The sequence below is a fragment of the Prorops nasuta genome, unplaced genomic scaffold (assembly GCF_024137725.1).
Source record: "Prorops nasuta isolate Cenicafe-Biocafe unplaced genomic scaffold, Cenicafe_Pnas_1.2 PNAS00030, whole genome shotgun sequence".
In the NCBI taxonomy this organism is placed as follows: domain Eukaryota; kingdom Metazoa; phylum Arthropoda; class Insecta; order Hymenoptera; family Bethylidae; genus Prorops; species Prorops nasuta.
Genome location: NW_027116827.1, coordinates 2,724,835 through 2,749,297, shown reverse-complemented (window position 1 = coordinate 2,749,297; position 24,463 = coordinate 2,724,835). Strand labels below are relative to the sequence as shown.

Here is a 24,463-nt window from a genome sequence, read left to right as displayed (position 1 = left end):
CTTGATTTATGTACTGTTTTAGTAATTATATATATATAGAGTGTACATTATGAAAGAAATTCTCGAAGGGAAGAGCTTTGAATTGGACGTGTGGCTATATAGGATGTCGGTCTGGCGCACAAGTGGAATAAATAATTTCTTCTCAACACATATTTTTCATATATGCTCCATACGTGCAAGTCATAATTTTGATTGCATCAAAGAAGCTCAGATTTATTCCTTTTTTATGAGCCTTTTACGTAAATTCATATAGCTTCTTATATGAAAAGAAGAGGGTGATCAAAGAATATTAAAAAACGAATTTTCATTTCACAGCAGAGTTTACGACTTTTGTATGGCTATTTTTAGCTTTAGCCTTCGCCATTGCAGCATCCAAAAACTTGATTACGTATGACTGAGGTTATAAAATGCACACAGCTACGCTTAGAATGTTTATTTTTTAATTTGCATGTTTCAGTTTTTATCGCGAACGATAACAGCAATCAGAGGAAATAGAATCGAGTCGGTGAAATTTTTGTACGGACCACAGTACACTGTAAATTTTGCAGAATAATTTATGAAGTTCCATTTGTGTACAAATAAGCATCACCGCGTTGTTAAATAACAATTTGTCAATAGTCCTACTTTATCATAAGAATCACCCTAGTGTTGCACGATGCAAATTCAATATTTGCACGTGCATTAATATTGCATTAACATCTGTCATTAAAATTCGAATTATTCACGTATTTGAATGGAAATGGAAGAAAGGGAATTGGAGGATCATCAAGATGATATTTACTGTTGAATACTGCAAGCAATGGGGGGGGGGGGGGGGGGATGGAATAATTTTGACAGGTTTAACACGAAGCAATATTGATGGGGGAGGATGGGAAAAGAGAGTATGAAGCTGGAGGATGGAAAGAATAGATATATATATAAAGGAAGGTGGGAAATAAGTTTGAACTAGATTTCAGTATAAGGGTGAGCTGGAAATGATTGGAGTAATAGGACACGTTCTTGGGAAGGTGGAAGCTATTTCGCGCGGATCTTCAGAAAGGGGCTATTTATCAGAAGGCCAGTATTGTGCGCGCCGCAACTAAAAAGCAGAGATGACCTCGCACGTCACATCACTCCAGTGAGGAATATTGTAGTAAGAATGCGAGAAATGTATTCTCCCATCCGGCTGCTTTATCTTTTCACGCCGATCGACTAAGCCACGCAAAACCCAAGGCTTCCTCGTTTTTTGTCCTTTTCAGTGAAAAATCGTGGCTGCTTCCGAGGGTCGAAAGGTGAATTTATGATAGACCCGAATAACGAGTGAGCAACCTATCCGGGTTACACAGCACCACAGAATTTACTATAAGAAGCTTCAATCACCTTATTCGATTTTTCGTAAGAAACCTCTTGCCAAAATTTGATGTCTTCCTTTCTTGGTAATTTTACGAATATTTCTCTATGCTCTTGGTAAATATTCAGAATAAAAGAATTTTGATAATCACTTTTTCAATCAGGTACAATTATACTATATCTATAAGCATAAATTTCAGAATATTCCAGAAAATATTCGAATCACAGAATAAATTTATTCGAGACTGCGATGAGAAAATTAGGCTTATATAGATATATAAATAAATATATTACTTAGGGATAGAATGAAGCTAGTCATACTATATATTATATAAGGGATTTAATGGGGAATGATTAAAAAAAATAATTGAAAATTTCTAAATAGTTGAATATTGATAAATAAAATTAATCGAGGATAATTAGTACAGAATTATAAGCTATTCACACTATATATATATATATATATTCTATAAGGAAATTAATAAGATGGAGTGTGAGAAAGTGTTTTAGGGGGCTAAAGAAAATTCGTGCCGCGTTCCATGGGAAAACATCGGATGGCTGACCATATAAAAGCGAGTTTCCATTGTGCGGCTTTCCAGAGGAGAAAGTAGTTGGGTTGGAAAGGTTGAAACCGGCTGAAAGTTACGAGTGGCATGGCTGCGAACGTTGAGTAAACATTGCTAGCAGGCCGAAGGCGGCGATGGATCGATAAAGGGTTAACTCCTTAAATCGACGAAACGCTATATAGCATCTCCTTATTTTTCCAGATATAAAACAATGTTTCATTCCTTCTTCGTATTATATAAGCTGCATCAGATCCTGATGGCTAATTTCGATTTGTATGAGGAATACCATCGCACGTTGGTCCCACAGATTTTCTCACCAAATTGACCATACGTTGTAAAACACGAGTTGCAAAACTCGTTCATTATTAGCAGCATACGAATGTCCTTCGCAAAATACCGAAACTTTCCCACTGCGAGCTTCGATAAAACTATTCTTGCAAAGCAAATCCCTGAAGAGCTGTACTCTAGTTCGTACGGTAAGAAATAATTTGATGTAACTGACTAATACAGATATGTATATATGTTTACACAAGTAATTATACTTGTGTATACTGTAGACAAATACAATTGAAGGGAAGCAGAAAGATTTGATCAAAGTGGAAATGTGGAATAATTCTTATACGTGAGTTTTTGAAATTACTAAAATTTATATATATGTAATTTTCTGGAAAGGAGTGGCTTTATCGCGATAATTCGAAGCGGTAAAAAGGAGGCATTGTATAGTGAAAGCAATTGTACGATGAAATGGAATGAAGAAAGAAATTTTGCTTTGTTTGCCGTGCTCTGGCGATTTTTCCTTTCTATGAAGGCTCGCTGCATCCCCCGGTATATCTTGCCTGTAGAGGTACCATCCCCTATATAGACTATCTCTCTCTCTCTGTCTCTCTCGCAACCTCTCTTTACCTTTTATCCTTATTTCCTACAGGACCATTTCTCCTCTTTGCATTTTCTCGCGCCTTGCGAACCTACCATTTACCACCCCCACCCTCCCCTTTGCTCATTTTACTTTCAGACCTCGGTTTTCCGTTTCTTTCTTCATTAGGCACGCGAAAAACATTTTCCCTCGTAAATGCTCAGTGTTCTTTTCTTTAAACAAACGCGTGTGAATTCTTGGACAAAATTTTCCAATTTATCCAAATTATATGAATATAGTGAAAAATAAATTCCCTTTCTGCTAATTTCACACCTTGTGGAATTAACTGGAAGAAGTTTGATTACCACAGGCAAATTTTCTCTTTATCTAGCTTTTAATAATAGCTTTTCTCAGTGCTATGAAGTATTGCCAATTAGTGGGAAAGGAAGTTTTGCCACGAGCCTAGAGCGATAAGCAGTTCCAAGTTGATCTAGCCAGAAATAGCCACTCCAGTTGGAAAGTTCAACGGCTGTTGCCACGATAATTATCGCCACTGCCTGTTGTTCTCACATCGCTGATTCAGATGCAATTAAAAGCTTAATTGTCAAAAAGCTCTTTGAATTGCGCTTAATTCAACACTCCTTTTAAACGACACTAGACATTCGGTTTCTCAAACTGGACAAATTCAAGCAATTTCGGTGGAGAAATTCAATGCATTTTTTCTTTAACAAAATATACGTTTTTTTTTACTCGTCGAGGCTTCACAGTGATTATTTAATTACCCCTCTCGAAAGAACAATATTATAGCCAATTTTCAGCAACGATTTTCAGCTGTGGCGAGACGAACGAGCAAACAATATTTTATCTCTGGAAAAAAATTCTCAGTAGGAGCTTTATAAGGGGATAATAATTATAGCTGTTTATTTTCTTGCGTAGAATAATCCACGTTTTATTAGTATTATAATTCATTAGGATGTATAAAGGGAATTTAATTCTGCTCGACTATTTTTTATCACAGTAACCAGTCAAACGTGAAAAAAATGTGAAGCTACGTGTTATCAAAAGCTTTGTACTCATGTATCTTTAAGCCCTGCTATGTTGGTGTGTGTGTGTGCGTTTCCATTAGGATTATGTTTGCGTGAGCCTATTCAGTTAATTCCTCAAGTTTCCCAAGACTATGCATAAGTTCATCTTCCTCGACCAACTTTAATTATAATACGAGCATCCTCTTACTCGTTAAATCTTCCCAAATTTCAAACCGAGCTCGAGTAATTGTCCAACTGAAACTCAAGTTCGCTTGGAAACAACGCTTTTTCGGATATGATACTGCAAGGTGAAAATCTGTGAATTGTTACAGCATAAAATTACTTATCTTGAAAAATGTGATTATTTAATTAAATTTTTTCTAAACAAATTAAGACTAAAATTTTTCGCAACGACAGTTAAAAAATATATATATATATATATATACTAGTATATTTATAGGTATTTCCATATAATAAAAAGTTTGATTCGTTAAAGCGATTAATGATATTAACTGATAGACACGTCGATGTATATAGTTTCTTTAATAAATAATTTACGCCAGGGTATAAAATCAGCTATCAGAACTCGGCCGAATAAAATTTCCATAGTTCCCAAACAATGAATTCTAAAAGCCAATAAAGCTCAAGCGCCAGTTATGATAACCATAAACTATGAAATACAACGAGATGAAGGTAAAGGGCAGAGGGTTTCAGAATCTCCTAATAAGGAAATTTCATTTTTATGGCAGAAAACTTCGGAAATTTGTATGCTTCAATGGTTTTGGGGTGTCATAAAAAAACCATGTTTCGATCGGAGCCTTTATGGGTTTTTAGTCATAAACAGTGATTATAATCAAGAAAATATTGTTTTATAAACTGCTATTAATTGATGCTTCTAACAGCAAAAGTATTGATTTATAAATTATAGGTAATTAATTTAATTAAATAATTGTATTAGTTCAAAACTATATAGTTTAATCGAATACCATGTGCAGTCCATGTGCAGTTAGAAACTATCTGTAAGGACAAATATTTGAATGAACTCCAATTTGAGTAAATTCCAAAAAAAATGTACCAGTGATTTTTTTAAACAGCAGATACGTCAAGGAATAAGGTTTAACACTTTGAAAATACATAGCTGTTAATTGGACAATTTAAAACCATAAAACTTCGTTTTATCGATGATAAGACTACAGCATAAAAACAGTTTTATCGTATAAAAAAAAAATCCCTAATGAGTAAATTTGTAACGTGGAATAAGCGAGTCAAAGAAAAAAGTATCAGCTATTTTTTAGAATAATTATAATGAAAAAATTTCGAGCTTATCTGATAAATATAGCGTGAAAGTTTGATAATTGCAAAATGGAAAGTTTCCCTCTTTATTCTTCAAGGCCGAAAAGAAAGTTCGATCATGCGGAGAAAGGAAGCAGAATGAGTGATGGACATTTCTAATTTAAATGTTAGCGAGATTACTAGATAAATCCGTGGATTTCAGAGAGATATAAAATAAGTAAGCATGCATTCGGCCTGCTTTATCCAATACGCTCGAGCAAGTCTGAGAAGATATTTCAAGAATGCCCGAACGTTAGAGACTCGACAGTTTGGAAAAGTATCCTATCGTGCTGCAAAACAGATATAAAAAGATTGATAGGTATTTTTAGTCTCTCTCTCTCTCTCTCTCCCTCGAAACTCCAACGGGGTTACTGGGTAAATCTCTGGCGTCTACGGCCGAGCGTTACTTTTCGTGCTTTTTGCTGGAATAGAGCAATAAGGGAGAGTACCTATCTTTTTTATCGACTTCATTTAGATAGGGAGGAAAGAACTAGAAATTAATGGGTATTTCTTAAATTCCAGTGAAATTACGATATTAGTTTTTCTTTTTTTCTCCAATACATTAGTGAAAAAAATATGACTTTCCCATCCCCTTCATTTTGCTAAAAAGCTTGGAAATATATTGGACGAAAAAGGACGATCACTCACATTGTTTACAAGAAAATAGAATTTCAACAATAATTATGTGTTTTGGGTCCCATAATTGATAATTCATAGTTTAAAACAACAGGAGTATTGAGATAGATAGTGAAAATTATTCGTATACCAATGAACGAATACGTAAAGGGTTCGAGGTTTATATTTATGGTAAAATATTTACTTCGTTGGATAGGCAGAAGAAAAAAACTCGAAATTAATAGGCATTTCTTAAGTGCTAGTGAAATTACGATATTGGCCTTCTTTTTTTCCCAATGCTTCTATGAAAAAGAAAACTAAGGTTTTCCCATCGTATTCACTTTGGCAAAAAGCTTGGAGATATAAGAGATAAAAAAGAACAATCGTTCATTGCTAATAATAAATGTGAATTTCAACAAAAATAACGTGTTTTGAGTTTCATAATAGACAATTTATAGTTTAAAGCGTTACGAGCATTGTGAAATGAATGGCGAGAATTATTCGTAGACCATGAACGAATACTTGGAGATTTGGAGGTTTATAATGGTGGAGAAATAAAGTTACGAGTATCATTTTCCATCCGACCCTTTGGCTCGAAATCGTGAAAAATACTTTGGAAAATGCATCGTTATACTTCAATTCGCTGTAACGATTGGTCGCATTGGCGTCTCTTCTTTTTTCCAGACAGATTCCACTTCGCACCGGAAAATGACGCTATCTTTTTCACCCTCGTTCTTCACCCCCTGAATCCTATTTCCCTTCGAAAAGCACACAAAGCGTTACGTACGTTCAACATTTTACCAACTTATTACAAGGACCTAATCCTCGGCACGTGCGAGACACATCTCTTCAATGTTCGATACGTTCGATCTTCTCTCCCTCTCTTTCTATCTCTCTTTAGATCTATCACTGACACATTGCCCCTTTAAAGCACTCGTGAACAAAACAAATGAAGATTCGAATAATACCAAGATAAAATTTATAGATATGTAGTTAAATGAAACAAGTACACTGCAATTTTACTAAATAATAATAATCTATACGTATCATCTTCACCATGAATGAACTCTGACGTATGAATTGCACGAAATTTTGAACTTCGAGTGTCCAAAGTGTTTTCTACATTAACAAAAAATCTTATTTAATTGTATATCAATTATAATTACACAATTTTTCTATATTAAATCATTTTTTATGTGCAATCCATACCTTAAAATTTGTTAATCTGAACGTGATTTTGTTGTAAATATATATTCTTCATTTTTACAATATTGATAAGGTTTTGATGATAATATTAAAGTTTTAATTTTCCCTTTATAATTAAGGCAAAAGTAGATTAGCTTTATATTCAATCTGTAATAACCAGAAAACACTTTAAAATTTGTTTAAATTCGAGAAAGATTTATTTTATTATCCAAGTCCATCGATCTTATTTTGCAAGGAAAAATAAATAGGTAAATCACTCACGTTTTCGTATCGATCAAACTCTGTTGGAAAATCATGTCGATAAATTTTAAACGCAGCTTTTAAAGAGATGGGTGGGGTAACGAGTTGTAAAGGGGAGTTTTTCTGTGTTTCACTGGAGAAAGGAGACAATTACGAGTGGAAAAAGCTAGCTAGATGCTCGAATCGAGCCACGTGCGAGCGTTGAAGAGTTGTGGGGGAAAGGGACGAGAAATACGTTCGACGTGCGAAATTTCGTGAAGTAACGTCAGATCGACGAAGCTTAGCAACGTCATTACGAGCGAAATGATTGCTCGTGAAAACCTTCGATAACGATTGGACGGAAACTTAAATTGGCTATAAAAAAGACGCAGGAATTCTACCCTTTTCTCTTCGAATATTCTGATTATATCCGAAAAGACAGGGAGATATTCTCCAGATAAATATCGATTTAAATTCACTTCGGTTTATAATAAAATATTTTTTTCTATCAATCACTGTTTACGACTAAAACTTGAAAGATTCTTTTTATGGAATTTCAAAATTATTCAAATTTATACAATTTAAAAATTTGTCTTAGTGATATAAGATTTTTTGGTATTAGAATTATTAAGTTTTAAAAATTTCTTTGGCAATGTAAATTTAACAGCTTTTTTTTCATTGTTTTCTTTTAGTAATATATTACTTTAGTTACGTAGATGAGTCGATGGTTGTACATGAAATATATTTTTCAGCGTTCTACAAAGCTTCATTGTTAAAACGTGGCATTCGCCAAGCTTTTTTTTCAAAGCACAGTAAAACGTCCGAAGTTTCACGTAAAGTTCAAATTCGATCGGTAACTTATCGCACGTCATAAACACTCGACTGAGAACCAAAAGTGTGCGCCAGTCCGGAAAACGCTCCTTGCATTTAAAAATACTCTCGATTCTCTTTGACGTTCATTGTTCTTCCACCGATCGCTTCGAAAAATTGAAATATTTCACGAAAAATCAATAAAAGTCTGCAATTGTTGGGATACTTTATTCTGATACTGATAAAAATTCCTAGGAATTATTGAGAACCTCTTTTAAAGTTATACAGGGCGTTTTTGTTAATTTATCTCGGAATATTGGCATAAAAATTTATTTATCTTCATAAATATAAAAGATATCAACTTTTGTCACATAACCTTTCTGATAGTATGTTTTACTTAGATCATAAAAGTTCCATGAAAAAAATTTGTATCTTTTATGGTTACGAAGATAAATTAATTTTTATGTACAAAGGCCTATTTTTCAGTAGTAGAGAAAGATAAATGGTCCGCCAAGTTTTAAAATTAATACATGAAAAATATATTTTTACATATACAGGTGTGCTAAGAAAAGTTAGCTGAAAATTTGAGTATTTTCGTTGAGCAAACAAGTGCGTGGAAAATCGAAGATACTGCGTCTACGCATGACTGTAACTGACAACTCAGAAATGGCTGGAATCTGCGTTAACCAAACGTAACTTGCAGACTCAACGTGTTGGGTCGATGAAAGGTTAACGAGAATGGAAACCGAGAGATACGAGAGTTTTCTATTATAAACTTCGATATGCTTTGCACATATATAGTATACATGCACACAATATGCACAACTTTAATCAATTTACAGTCAAAAGTCCTTTAAAGCTAGCCATCCACTTCGATTATTTCACACAATCGTCCACCGTACAATTCACTCATACAGCTTAAAATGCACAGTTGAAAACTGAACTAAACAAATCCACCGTATACACTAGCGATGTACTGAAAGTTAAATCGTGAAAATAAAACAAAGAGAAAAATGAATTACTATTTTTGAAATAAAATATGTATTATTTATATATATGTGTGCAGGAAAATGAAACTTTTATAAGCAAAATAATTGGTTATAATTAATAGATAACTTTGAAATAAATTTAGATTCAGATTTTTAATTAGTTGCCAGTGCAGAAAAATTGTTTAAAATAAATGAGGAGAGATGAAGTAGAATTAACTTATGAGTTATAGCACGTACATCATTACAATATTATACAATGCTATATTAAGTGTATCGAGTTGCTGATACAAAGGGTGAATTTAATTTTTCAAGAAAGCTCGTCACGTTCGATGTGCACCATCCGGTTTCTCGCTAAAAGCGAGCAACGCGAGAAACTTGAAGCAACTAGGGTTGTTTGCAGGTATAGGTGGAGGAAGTATACGAGGGTTGTTTCGACCAGTCTCATAATGGATTAGTTCTGGGAGAAGCTATCCTCCTGCTTACCTCAGCCAGTCGCTTCGTCCTTTCAACGTGTGGTGATTGGTGCAAGTGCACTAACTGCATTTCTCTCTTGCGAGGGATTACCGATCAACAAAATAGCGCAATTCTATATATATACGTAAATACGAAATATCCTCTTGAGGTTTCACCAAGCCCTGCGTGGTCCAAAAACCTAATTCGTCTTAAGCGCAAGCTCGATTGGTTGCAGAGTTCGTTGACCTTTTTCAAATCTTTCTGACTTTGAGCTTTTAGCTTCTTTTCGTAAAATAAAATTCGTAAAATCAGAAAAAAATTCTCTCGTGTTTCGTGAAAAAGAAAGGAATCGAAGATGGATCGAAGCTTTCGAGTGGTGCAAGCTCAAGTGATGTTGAAGCTTTCGAAGAGACAGAGGAGAGTTCTAGTTAGCGCGAGGATCTAGGAGCGCGGTTTTGGCTAATGCAACGGCTCGAACTCTCGGAAATCCTGCTTCCTGCTTCCTGCCCAAATACTTAGGGAATTCGCGACCCTGCGTTTAAGCATATGTATATGTATATGTGCCTGAGCACGTGTATGTGAGGGAGTTGCTTGTATTTGAAGAGCTATGTACACACAACGCACACTGCACAAAGCCCAAATGGCTTGATGTGTGCGAGCAGCAGCAGCAAAGCTTTGAGTTGCTACAAGCACTTTAAACTGTATTCCCGCTACAGTTAGCATCGTCAAGAATTTTATTAATTTTCCTAAACTGCTAAATTGTTGGGAAATCCTCGAGAATTAATATATCAACATTTATTAACCAATAATTAATCTATAACACACACATATACTTTTTTGCTATTCGATAAGTTCATTTATATCTACAAACAAACAAAATAATAAAATTTGTATTTTTTGATAAAATTAAAATCTCTCGGGGTAAGTTTTATTGATAAGGATGTAGAACAGTGTTGAGAAAGGATTTCGTGAAAAAATTTATGGTCAGATGTAAAAAGAAACTTTTTACGAAAATTTTAACGAAACGGTTTAAAATATCGATTGGAGGTTTCTGGATTGAAGTAGGTAGTAGATGGATTTGTAGTAAATGTATAAATTTGTGTTGTACATTGTCCAGTTTTGCATGTGCAAATCGATACATTGATAGCATGTTATCATTGCTAATATCCCTGATCACAATGCTCATGTATAAAATTAATCAAAATTTATACTCAGCATCAGAAATCCAACTTTTTCACTTTTTTGTTCAAATCGTCCTGATTTTTTTTATTCCCAGCCTTTCACGCACTTTCAGCCTGGTATTTGCAGCTTTAATTGCTCCACAATATAAAACGAGGGTTTTTACGGAGATCTCATCACTAAAAGCTATAAAACTTTGTTCACTTGCTAGGATTGCGAATGGAAATGGATAAAATCTTAAAAAATAGAAAAACGAGTAGTTAGATTAATCTCACTAAAATACCATAGGCTAATCCGATCGTACGATGCAAAATTCGAGGGAGTAAAAATGAAATGTATAGGTTATGTGAAAGGGTATTTATATTTTGAAACGAAAAGTAAAATTTCTATAAGTCTATAAAACTTCAATCTTTCTATCTGACACGATAAACATTTAAGGGGTTGATAAAATCGTTTTAGTAATTTATTTGTTTTTTCAAGTATAAAAGTGGGTATGTATATTGAGAGAGTTGGGAGCTTATAATGGTAAACGTATAAGGCAGTAACGTTGACACAGATAGTAATATATAATGTATAAAAAGTAACGATGACAAGGCAGCACTCAAGGAGGTTATCGACTGAAATAGTGAAATTGTGTGTACCGTAGGAACGTTTACCTGCTCGCATAGGCTTCCAAATCACGAAGAATTTCATATTGCAATAAGTTTATCTTTCTCAAAAAGATCTTAACTCGTTGGCAATTTCCATGCAACGTTGAAGAAGAAAAATGATTTTTATAAAAAGGAAAACCAGGTAATTGAAGGAAGTAATTGTGTTTGACTTGAAATATCACAAAAGCGATATTAATGCATGATTAAAAAGTAGTCCAGGAAAGAACTAGAAAGTAACCAAATTTTGTTAGAATATAAAATGAAAAGCTGCTCAGAAAATCAATACCGAGGAGCGTTGGTCATTTAAATTACTTTGGCCAGGAAGATTGCATCACGTAGAATAAAATCTGCTTTGAGTAGCAACGTGTCACAGGGGCTTAACAGGAACAAAAAGTTTCATGCTGATTAAACTTACATCAAGTCTCTTCAACTAACAAAATATTTGAATTCGTTTCAGTAGATACTAGACTCGAGGAGTTACTCTGAGATTTAATTAAATACTGAATAAGTCTTTAAATATTTACAGAAAATTAATTTATTGAATTAACTCGAGGACTCATAAGCTTCTCGATGTAATTGTATTATTCTACGACTGAAGTAACTCAATTAAAGATCTTGTAGTGTTGTACACTTGTAATTAAAAACTTATGGTAATTTTAAGAAAATTAATCGTCTTTCAGAAAGTAAAGCAAGAATCACGTAAAATTGCTTTGACACGATCGTGAATTGGTATCAGTATTCGCAGTAGACGATTCTCTTTGCGTCATTTAATTGTCATATATATCTACAAAGGGAATCAGTGTCTATTGGCTACTTAATTACTGCAAAGGATTTATTGGATTCGTCTTATTTAATTGCTTCCTCCAATCCAGAAACATATTTGAAATTTCGTTTTACTGATCCAAAAATGATTTCAAATTTCTTCAACTCTACTTTAAATCTTATATGTTTTGTCCTCAGGTTAAACCAATTCCAGATTACAACTACACTCTCAACTGAATAAAGCTGGTATATATTATATAAAAAACTCTTACTAAAATTTTCTGTCTCTATCAAAAACTCATTATGTATAAAAATCAATATTTATTCCAATCACTTAATAAGCTTAGGATTAATTAAAAATATTAATTCTCCTTTAATTAGACGCCCAACCAGATGCTTAAATTTATCTTGTAATTGCAAGAAATTTCCCTGCACAATTTTTGAGAAGAGAGAATGATGAATTCATAGTTTTCTAATTACGTCGTAATTATTTGATGAAGATTCCCATTATCGTAATGCGCTTAATAGAAACTCCAGATTAATTAAATGATCCTTCAGAGGAACGTATGGTAGGGCGTGAGCCCAGCTAATATGAGTTAACACTGATCATGGGATTAATATTCCACGTGGCATATTAAGGCTGGCTGCGATGTAGCAGGGGTTTTAATTCGTTTAAATCTTTGGAATAAAATGTAGTAAATATTACGAATATAACAAAGAGAATAAAATAACATTTTTCAGCCACGGCACATTAATAGAGAGCTACAAAAAAGTCTCGTGTGCCAGTCTAATAATTCTTCGTTTCTAGCTGTCGTTATGCGCACCACGTGACATTGAACAGTGTAATTATTCTTCAGGGAAGTCGCTTTTTCATCCAAGAAAGCTGACTTTCCGAATAATTACACATTCCTACTTCAATGCCTGACTCCCCTTGCGTATAAGTTTTTCATTAAAACGATTGGGTATGCATAAAGTCAAAAGCTTTCCAGTGCTAATAAATTATGAGAAAATACGATTAGAAAATAATTCATCGGTAGAAAAGGATGAGACTGAAATAGATTCAGGAAATGTGAGATTTTCGTGTTGGCAGCACTGAATTTGTAGAATATAAATGGTAATTAAACAATGGTTTCTCCTTCGATAAATTCACGAAGCTTATAGGTTTAAAAGGAGCTAAGCTTGCAGTCATCCCTCTATTGTATACTTAATCTGAGGGAGGTTGTCCTATCGCAGGATAACACGTGAATTTGTAGTGCGAATTTGTGCAGGGTTGAACAACGAGACACAATTATCATGAAACAATGGGCGTGGCTGACAATGACAAGGATAATTAATTCGTGATATCGTCTCGTCGAAGTTAAGGACGTGCTTTGATTGAGGAGAGCCCAAGCGAGGATATTAGCCCATCAGGACTCCATGATGCCACATGGTAACTGCACAAATGCTTTCCACCCTTTCGTGTTCATAAACCACCCCTTAAATTTCCATTTCGGAACCTTATAGACTCTCTTCATCCTCCATCTCACTTATTACTTAAAATTGACTCCCATCTATGTGTATATAGGATATGCAGTAAAATTTTACAATTCCAAAGATTGTGTCTAGAAATAATTTCTATCATTGAAGAAAAACCATTTGGAAAATTAGTTATTATTCTTGTTTTTGTTATTGCAACGTTTCATTCAAATTTCAAGAAAAAGGATCATTACTCAAAGCATCAAAAGTAAATCCAGGTCATGTAGGGATCAAACGAAGAGTTCTTCACTTTGAAGTTAATGCTATATTCCCACTCAATCATTCTTGAGTTAAGTATACACTTGTATAGAATGATATGTAACGTGATAAATGGAACTGGGTCATATACAGTATTCAAATAAAAATCAATCTGTATTAGCAAACTTTTTCCATTCAATTCTATAGACATGCTAATCATTAATTAGTGACGTTTCAACAATAAAAATAACTAACCACTGGTTAAGAAATAAATATCAGTGGGAAAATCGCTGGATTTATTTATAGATAATATTGATTCGGGTTGAGGCTATTAAAAATTTTAACTAATGTGTGTATTGTATTCGAGAATGAATAAATTAAATATTTATGTACTATTGATCCATTGTCAAATATAAATATAGCATTTCTAATTAGTAGTTTATTAAGCGAGTGTTAATGAAGGTTCATAGCAAGGCTGAAAGGTTAGCACAGAAATATTCAAGGTATAACACGTATATATATATATATATATATGGATTTTGTGTATCAAGTATGGCATTAAGCTTTGAATGGCTCAATCGTCAGAGTACGTACGTGTCTTTATTATAAAAGCACCTGGAAGCTCCTGTTCAGTTTTAATTGTCACTTCATAACGCGATATTGCAAAATATTACGAGTTCAAACTTCAAAGTGGTCGTAGTCTATTCCACACTGGTATAAGTCGGATCAAAATTATCAGTCAGCTTTACCAACGGTTTATTTGATTTTTAATTAAATCAGAAGCAAAATTCGGTAACATTTCAAACTGCTGAAATAATTTACTGTAGAAATTTTAAATAATTTTCGTAATTGCTGAATATAATAAAGATTTTCTTCTCGCAGCAATAAAAAGCAGAATAATTAAAATTGTCACAGTTTTGAATAATTCAAAGATTTTCACAGATAAAAAGTTAATTAAAAAATCATATTATTTCGTTACAATTTACTTATCTCTTCCTGGTAAATTGGAGTTGACGATAATTATCACGAAGGGAAATTGTGTTGGGGCAAACTTATCGGTGGTAAAACATTATTAGAGTATTCATTCGAGTTGAAGCAGCATACATGAATATTTATTAGGAGACAATGAGGGCATGATTTCCGCATCGAGGGAAACGCGAAATGAACGAAGTTTGTGAGTGGACGGAAGTTTCAGCCACTCGTTATTAGCCTCACGTATAAAGCTGCGATACGTTCGAGCAGGCAATAACGTTCCTGTTATCAATTTTACATCATCCTCTGTTTGTGGTCGCCTCCAGAAAATAGCTATCACGGATCGAACCATATTTTATTGAATCAAAAAAATCCATCTTCTGTACATTTTTCCATCTCGCTTTTTCTTCCCGTTCGGTGCATCACGGTTTCATCAAATACCATCGTTGTTTCCTGTAACCCAACCAACGACTAGTAAATTAAATAATTTTATTCTCTCATCCACACACAATTCTACCTCAACTTTTTAGTACTGAAAAATAATGTTGAATTTAATAAATCTGAAGTTTATTCAAGAATTTTGTTTTATTAATAAGTCCAATTGTGGATTCAGTCAAACTGTATAGTCTTGAACGAATACAATTAATTAATTAATTAAATTATCTTCGTTTTAAATAAATACTTTTGTGCGATATGAGAACAATTTATTTTTATTCAATTCCATCAGAGATATAAATTCAATATCATTTTTGTTCAGTGTACAATTCTTCAAACCGCACTCGAGATATGCAAATACCCCAATTGGTTCTCTTTCTTCGATCGTTTCAGTGATACGATTTTGCTTGAGAAACGCCCCCAATCATTATTTCCCTAGGATCAATTATCCGAACGAATATCCCTGGGCGAATTTGCTGAAGCGAACGCGATGGAATTGATTCCTTTAAGTCGAGTAATTGAATTTAATGCAATGACCTGAATTCTGTTTAGTTGGGGAAGGTTATTCTCTTTTTTGCTTGGCACGTAAGTTTTTGCATATTTCCGGTATGGTATCGTCGCTGCACAGCTTGGAATGCCAAATAAATGTGGAAAATAATATGAGCATGTAGAGTGTGAAGCGATTGGTTGAGAGTGTGTTATTTGGCAGAGTTGGCTGGTCTTAATATGTTTCCATGGAAAAATATATATTCCAATATAATATTTCTGCCAATTATCGTATATTTTTAAATGTATCTTAACACATTTGTTCAATCAATTTTGAAATACATTTTTTTCCACCAGGACGAGTAATATATTATAAAATAAAGTCGAGTTCGATCGAGTTTCTATTTTCCTGAGGAGGTAGGTAATTAATTTCTCTGCTCTCTTGAACGATACCAGCTTTTCCATCGCGAAATGCACTCGCTCTGTCTCTCTCTTTCCCTCCTCTCACTCTCTTTGCCCCTTTTTCCTACACCCTCTCCCCCTCCTCAAACCATCCACCCGTACTTCGTATAGCTTTCGATTGTCGTTCTCACAATATAACGATGAAATAAATAGGAAGAAGAAATTAGTATAAAATATAAAAGGAAAATGATCTAGAAATTAACTCCAAATATAAAAATTTGTAATTAAAATGTAAATGATTAAATGCAGCCAAAAGAAGGCCAAATTTGTATGCCATATGAGTTTTTACTTTGCATAAATTAAACATTTCACTTGGCATACAAAAAATGACTAAAAAAAACTCCAGGAAGTTTTCTTAAGTGTTTTATGACTGCTCCAGGGATAAGCATTCTTGGTATTTGGTGTATATATATATAAATACGACAGCATCGTGGTCCGGATTTATTAACGTAATAAATTCTTCGTGACAATTACAGTGGCACATTTCGGCCTCATATGTAAATTACTTTTCAAGCACACGTAATATAACCATGGTTCTGGTTAGCCACAGCTCGTGTGATAACTATCCTATATGTATTTTGCATATATATACATGTATAAATGCTCCATATAATAGTCTTGATATCAAATGCATATTATTGGAGGATTTTCGAAAATGCTACATATAATAATTATAGCAATATATATATACATATATATACTTTGAATCTTCATTAGCCCAATTATTAGACATATATATCTAGTACTAATAAGTTATTGATCAAGTTCACTATTTTTTTTATTTTTACTTCATCGTACAATGAGTTTTTATGACTAAAGAGGATCAAGGTAGTGGATATATATATATAATTCTGTGATTTTATAATAATACGTAAAGGAATAAAATGAAAGTGGAACGTTGCCATCCTGTCACGTTATAAAAGTGGACAGACTTTTGTATGACTAGCAATTATAATATCTGCGCCATACACTCGATTGGGTTCGTAAATTCTTGAATGGCTTGCCTGTTAAAATCATAATGGGTCTGTTATATGAAATCCATAATGCAGTAAATGTTAAACTGTTCGACAGACCGAAATTGCATTTGCAATCGTTATTTGGAAGGGGGTTATATCTATAGCTATATGTCGTTACAGTATACTATAACGTCACAGAGTCTCGTAATAAAGTATACTATAGATGTATACATTTATATATAGAACATTGATCAAGTAAGTTAACCACGCTTGATCTCGTAGCTGCGACACATCCTCTTCTCCCCTCCCTCCATTCCTCACTTATTTCCATCTCATCAACGAGAAAAATCATTACAAATAATATCAAACAAACAGTACAATTAACACTAAACGTACCGAGGATTTTTTATACACATGTGTGTGTTTACATTTAAAAATTGTCATTTGACCCCGCTTGGTACGTTTAGTGTTAAGTAAAAAACACTAGCTTAGCCCCATTACAAATAAAAAACAGTCAATTATACTGCAGGTAGATTCTAAAACTTTATACAAAATAAAGGTTTAAACAAATTATTGGCTGGAAATAAAATATAAATTTTAGTATATCTAGTTTTTTAATTTACCTGCATCTATTTGTAAAAATTTTCTCACTCCTTTATATCAATAAAAAAAAATTAATTTTGCAATGTTTATACTTCCCAAATATCAGGAGTATAACTATACAAGTAATTGCTGTTTCACAAGCCCTTACTGAGTTTGCAATTACTTGCTGAAAAGCGACCTCTGTTAATTTTGTTCGTTGAATCATGCTGCAAGAGGGAAAATTGAAATTACTCGAGCCATTGATATTCTTGGAATAATTTAAGCATCTATTTGGACATGAAAAGGCCATTAAGCGGGAGAAACAAATGTAGATGGATACCTCAAGAGAGAGTTTAATTTTACAGTCAAGAAACGAGATAACTGACTTTAATTCAAGAATCAAGAAAATATTTATTTAGGTTTGTATCAGGAATTTCTATGTAGTTCTCATTGACCTCGTGTAGTTTATAGGTATGAGAAGACCCTTTCATCAATTTTGCAATAAAAATATAGAGGATTTATTTTCAAGGGTCTGGTTTTGAATTCCGCAGATCAAAGTTGTCAGAAGCAGGTCATCCGAGCTTTTTTGCCAGAGTCGAAATTCTAATCCTCACTGTAGCGAGGATACATGCTTTATCTATATATATATATATATATATATGGTGGCTATAAGCTACTTTAGCAGAGGAGAATCTAAAAGTGGCTATTTTGAAATCACCCAGAAAGTGCTTGGATGTATATATCTACGTATGGAACTCCTACGTAGCACTTCCTCTTCAGCTTCATCTCGTTAAAACTTTTTCATTCATATGCATTTCCAACCTTTAAATACACAAAATGGTATGAAGGATTAAACAACGACTATATATATCACCAATCCTTTCTACACAGTTTTCTTATTAGACATCATCAATCACTCTCCATATTTTTGCAATGCTTCATTTCTGACACTTTTCTTAAAAGTATACTTTTAACTCAAAGCAAAACTATTCTAGAAACAGATCAATAAACGTCTGTCCAAAAATGAATAATGTCAAATATATACTAAGATCTTGTTTAATATTTCGCATTATTCTAAAATGTAATTATTATTGAGTAATAATCTTGAAATAATTAACTTTTGTACTGTAAAAGTGAGTAACGTCTCTGTTAAGCAATCAATTTTGCACTTTCTTCCAAGCTTTAATTTTCTTCTATAACAATATATATACAAAGTAAAATACATATATACAAGGTGTTCTACTTAACAGATGATTTTATTAGTTTGCACTGTGTGTGCTGTTTGAGAACATATTGAACTCCATACTCAGCTGGGAGTACTTTACACTCTTCCTCGTGAGTCCTGTAAACACGACGTGTTACACCAAAGGGACCATTGTGCACTTTTACGATCCGAACTTATTTCGATCCTAAAGTTTCCCTCCTATACTATATTTACTCAATAATTGTGTGTCCAGTATACCATAGCGTCTGCCATTTGCCTTGAAACTTGTGGCTTTCCCATAAACTTTAAACTCCTCCTGCTAAAACTTGCTCTAAATTCTTTAACTTCTTAACCGAGCAGGACGTATAAATACGTCAAACATAAACAATATCTGGTACGGATAGGATATATACGTTCTTGAAATATATGTTACACCTTGGAATAGATGAGAATAATATGAAATTACGCCTTCTGAGCATGACGTATTGACACGTCCTAGTGAAAGAGTTCACACCCGTTATATGCTACGTAATTAAAAAAGAAATTCCCCAGTTAGGTTAAAATACTACCCAAAGAACGTATAACCTTACATTTGCATTCAATCATCGATTCAACCTTAAACTTTACGACAATCTCGAAAGTATTGATTTGATAGGTGTTTTGTTGCTGTACTTTGGTCTTATGGTGTTTTTATTCCAATGTGTTTTCTACTTCATGTAATACAATCCACTCTGGAGAGTAGTACTATCGAGTGTGTCCTTTCCAAATTATGACGAGAGTTTACAGAGACCTCCACACATTTTACAGAACATCTACCAAACTCCTAGAAACAACTGATACCATACCACAATATCGTTGCCAAACAGCAGAATGACTTTCCAAAAGCCTCAGATATAATGTTTATTTGTCGTTCTGGTCGAACAAACGATGCAACTTTGTGAAATGGACATTATCTTCATAATGTATTATAATTATGTCGATCTGAATGTTTATAGCAAGTCTTTATGTATTTTGGACATTTTAGGCTAATGTAAAACTGTCATTTACTAAATTGAATGAAGAATTATTTGGTAATAATTTTGTAAACCTTATTTAAATGATACAACCGAAGACTAAATAAGAATGCAAGGATTATGTGTATAAGACAAATCTTTCTTAATTAAAAGATAGATAATTATATTTGCTAATAAGCAAATTAATATAAAGTGTCTTCGCGTGACTGAAGATTAAACAAGAATACAAGGTCTAAATCTAAAACATTAAATAATTGATAATTTTGTATGTTGCAGATAGTTACCTCGATAGGAGTTAGAATAGTAGCAGTTATCGCGAAAACAATAAGCAGATCGAGAGGCCCTAGATGGATTATCGAAAACGGATATGGAAAAGTGATGTCAACATGACACAGCCAACCGCATCTTTGTTATTGGATAGTCAAAAGGGGAAACCACTATCGTCAAGCATGCTTGAATTCTCCTTGGAAGCACGAAATCTTCAGTTACCTCATCTCCAAAGTGGCTCAAGCCAGAACTTTGATGTTTAATACTATTTTGTAAAGGTATCAGCAAAATAAGTGCAAACAACGTGGTCACCTGGTTGAAGTCTAACAAAGCTAAGAGTTTAGGTTCGAGTGGCAAGTCCAGCAGAAATATTGGGTATTCCAACTGCACCAAGAACTTACGGAGGACTCGATTACTCAGAAAATCAAACAAACATGTCTACCGAAATGCTGACGGTGCTGAGTGCGCAGAACGAGAGCTTCAACGACACTTCCTTGATGATGGAGAACATGTGCCAGGCGGATCTTCCAGTGATGAAGATCATCGCGATCGTTCTATTCACAGTCGTCTGGATCATAGGAGTTCTGGGAAATGGCTTGGTGATCTACGTGGTTCTGCGTTTTCCCATAATGCATACCACGACAAACATATACATTGTGAATTTGGCAATAGCCGATGAGTGCTTCCTCATAGGAATTCCTCTGTTGGTTGTAACCACACTCTACGAGAACTGGATCTTTGGCAAGCACATGTGCATCTTGTTTATGGTCATGACCAGCATCAACCAGTTCACTTCCAGTATATTTCTGGTGATCATGAGTTTCGATCGGTACATAGCTGTCGTTCACCCGATAATAGGCAACAAAATAAGGACTCGATGCATGGCAAAGATTGTCTCCATTTCCTGCTGGGTCATCAGCATCGTGATCATGACCCCCATCATAATGTATGCTGATGTTCACACGAGAGACAACGTGACGTACAACTGCAACATCTTGTGGCCTGGTGATAACGATTATGGAGGGGAGAAGATCGTCATGATGTACAATTTCACTCTCGGCTACGTCCTGCCTATTTTATTGATCAGTGTCTTCTACATCCAAGTGCTGAGGCAGCTGCAGACTGTGAGTTCGAGGGAGAACTCTGCAGTGAAGAAGAGCACTGTAAACAAGGTCACCTGGCTCGTTTTAACGGTCATCATTGTGTATGGTGGGTGTTGGCTGCCATATTGGATAACACAGGTGTCATTAGTGTACATGAACCCCAAAGAGTGTCAGTCGCAGCTCTTCATCTCCACTTTCCTACTCGCAGGTGTTCTGGCTTATAGTAATAGTGCCATGAACCCGATCCTTTACGCGTTCCTCAGTGAAAATTTTAAGCAAAGCTTCCTGAGGGCTTGCGGATGTGCGGTGGGACCGGAAGTGAACGCGACTCATCACGATAATAGGACTCATCCTGATCACCCTCCCTGCAACCAAGCCTTGATCAACGATGACAATGCGGAACAAACTAACTTTCTGGCCAGTAGAACATCCAGTACTACTGTTACTTTGCCACTCAAGGATCATAAATTTTCTTTGAAGAATGGGAACCAGCAAACTCTTTTCACTCCGGTTTAAAATAGATGACCCAGGTGTCATTGGTGTACATCTGTGTGTGTGTGTGTGTGTGTGTGTGCGTGGGTCTTAAGTATTTTCACTCCGGCTTACAACTGTAACACGAATTCTGAAGAGTGGCACAGGTCGTAGCTCTTCATTTCGATTTTCCTACTTGTAGGTGTTCTGGATTTAGTAATAATGGTGTCACGAATACAATCCTTTACACGTTTCTCAGTGAGAATTTTAAATAGAATTTCCAGAGGGTTTGTGGTGCAACCGGAAGTGAAGGCGACCTATTCTGATCATCCCCCGTGTAATCGGGCCTTGATCAATGATTACTACGCGGAACAAATCAACTTCCTCTCGAGTAGAATTCTATAGCACTACCATTATTTACCACTCAAGGATGATAAATTTTCTTGGAAGAATGGGACCCAGCAAACTCCTTTCACTCCAGTTTAAAACTGAGAAACATAGATTCTTACGAACGATCTATAAATTTACTGGTCTTCTTTGGACTTAGGAGTATAGAACAAATATCTTCGCGTGTGCACTTTATTCAACCAACGAGGAACTCTATTCTCTACATTCTCTCACAAAACAATCCTAACGTCTACTCGTGAAACGCTGAAAAAATACGGGAAGATGAACAATTCTGGTTAATCAGCGATTATCAAGCGAATATTGTGCATGAGAGATTCGAGTGTTTTGTAATTACACGTATAATTAATTATATTGATTCGTTTAAATTAACTTTTGAAATTAAAGCTATTGCAGGACCAGGTACAGTTTACTCGTTAAGTTTTTAACGAAGCTTCGATCATTCGTTCGTATATTCATCGACTAGGAAAAATTAGAGGACATCCTTCGTGTTATGCTGAAGATCTTCCTGTAAAAAAGTTTGTAAAATTACAACGATGGTCGTGGATTAAAAGTTGCTCGCGATTCGTGTCATAGTTTATACAAAAATTACAGTGTTTATAATAATTTAGTGTTTAGAGTGCAACGCAGCGTGACGTAACGTTAACCTTTTTTCGTCATTAGCTTGGTTTCTGGGCAGAAGCTTAAGTAAGAAATAGCAGAGTAAGGAAATGTTCGTAGCAAATACGACCAAAACCTCCGCTCACGATTATCCTTATCCGCGGCTTCACTCGCACACCAGTTCTTGCCTAGTTTAATCTCGTACCAAGTTATTATAATGAAGTCGAGCTTTGGGGATTAAAAAAGTAAAGTCAATATGCTCTAAAGTTACAAATTCGCATAATCTCGTGTACCAAAGATAGAAGGTAGAAAATTCGAAATACGAGTAGACTTGGGAAATTTCTTCAAGTGCGAGTAATAAAAAGTTTAAAATTAATTTGATAGTCCTATCCGAGACGAAAATTAATTACAGTCCATTTATGAGGATTTATCCTCGTCATTGAATTTTAATATTACAGTTCGACCAGACTATTCTTCCAGGAGTTGAGCAAAACACTGAGCGAGCAAGGTTCGCTTTACAAGTCTGTTATTTTCGTTTGCAATGCTGATTAACATCTACTGGCGAACAAGAAAGTAGCACTGCTGGACCGAGCGAGTAATCCGAGACCAATGGCACTCGAGAAGCTAAAGAGGAGCAGTAAATTGTTTGAAAGAAGTGCAAATTATCCACGAAAAAAGAAAAAAGTCTACTCGTTAGCCAACTGCGCCAAGTTTACTACACAGAGTCCTCTAAAATTCTACGAGACTGGACCTCGAAATCGTTGGATCAAAGCGACTCGAGATGGCGATTTGCAAAACCCAGAAATAGCAAAGTTTGTCACAGTGCTGACTCTGCAGAAAGTATAGACTGATATTTGTATATTTAAATAGTTTTCTACTGGTCTACTACTTTTGTACATAATAAGTATAATAACGTTTTTATCGCATTTTAAACCAGCTGGAATTGTACATAATCGACGTGCCAAATGTGTGACGAGTCGAAAGGGTCAAGTGAGATAAGTTCAAGGTTAAATTTTGTGGAAAAGGGTAAAGATGGATTGGAAAATGTCGAGCTGGGAATGTTGATTAGAAAGGTTCGTGAAATTAGGCTCCTCTTGGGTCGTTCGGTCCAGCATTGCGAGACGCAGAGCTTCTTGGAAAATTTAAGAAAAGCGTGGAAAATTCTGCCCCCGGAGACCCATCGACCCTACGCATTTTCCTGCTCCCTTTATATTCCACTCTATTCTCTCGCATCGCTATTTCCTCGACCTTTGATTCTCTCTCCTTATTTTTCCCAGTTTAGTTGGTTCCATAAGAGAATTTCATAAGGGCGAATGCAGATTGAAGAAAAATGTTTGAGGGAAGCCCACGAAGAATCGACTCATTTCGACAAAAAAGTTACAAACGATTGTTAATTATAAAACACCTTAAAGTGTAAACTTGTGTAATCTTAAAAGTCTACTTGCTTTTACCCAGTGAGAACTTCTTCGAGATGTAACATAAACTTTGCAAGAACGTAACAAGATAAGCTTTTTGCAGAAAAGAAAAGCTGTTAAACGTTTCCTAATCGATGGCCTATAAGTATATTCCTCTAACATCTAACCTTACTATCTTCGTATTCAGAGAAATTCTCAAGACTGTTTATGTATAATCCAACTTGGAGAATATTGTCGTTAAACTCGCTACCCAGTAATGTCGATGTAAGCGTAATTTCAACATCCCACAATATATATACACAAGAACGTGTACCATGAACAAATTTCAAGATGATCCCTCGTGTATTATATATAATAAGTTGTAACTCTCTCTATATAAATATATCAATCC

General features: G+C 34.6%; 1 protein-coding gene and 1 long non-coding RNA gene across 5 annotated transcripts in view; one reads left to right on the top strand and one right to left on the bottom strand.

The window, feature by feature from the left end:
- Positions 1-23,484, top strand: part of LOC136782717 (somatostatin receptor type 2-like) — a 59,720-nt gene extending 36,236 nt beyond the window's left edge. For all 3 annotated transcript variants that reach the window (XM_066742335.1, XM_066742334.1, XM_066742336.1), the window contains one exon: positions 20,088-23,484. In XM_066742335.1, coding sequence (XP_066598432.1) covers positions 20,513-21,697 — 1,185 coding nt within the window. In that variant the 5' untranslated portion in view covers positions 20,088-20,512 and the 3' untranslated portion in view covers positions 21,698-23,484. The remainder of the gene's footprint in view (positions 1-20,087) is intronic.
- The window catches only part of LOC136782720 (uncharacterized), a 61,957-nt gene that overhangs the window by 23,484 nt on the left and 14,010 nt on the right, over positions 1-24,463 (bottom strand). The window lies entirely within an intron of this gene.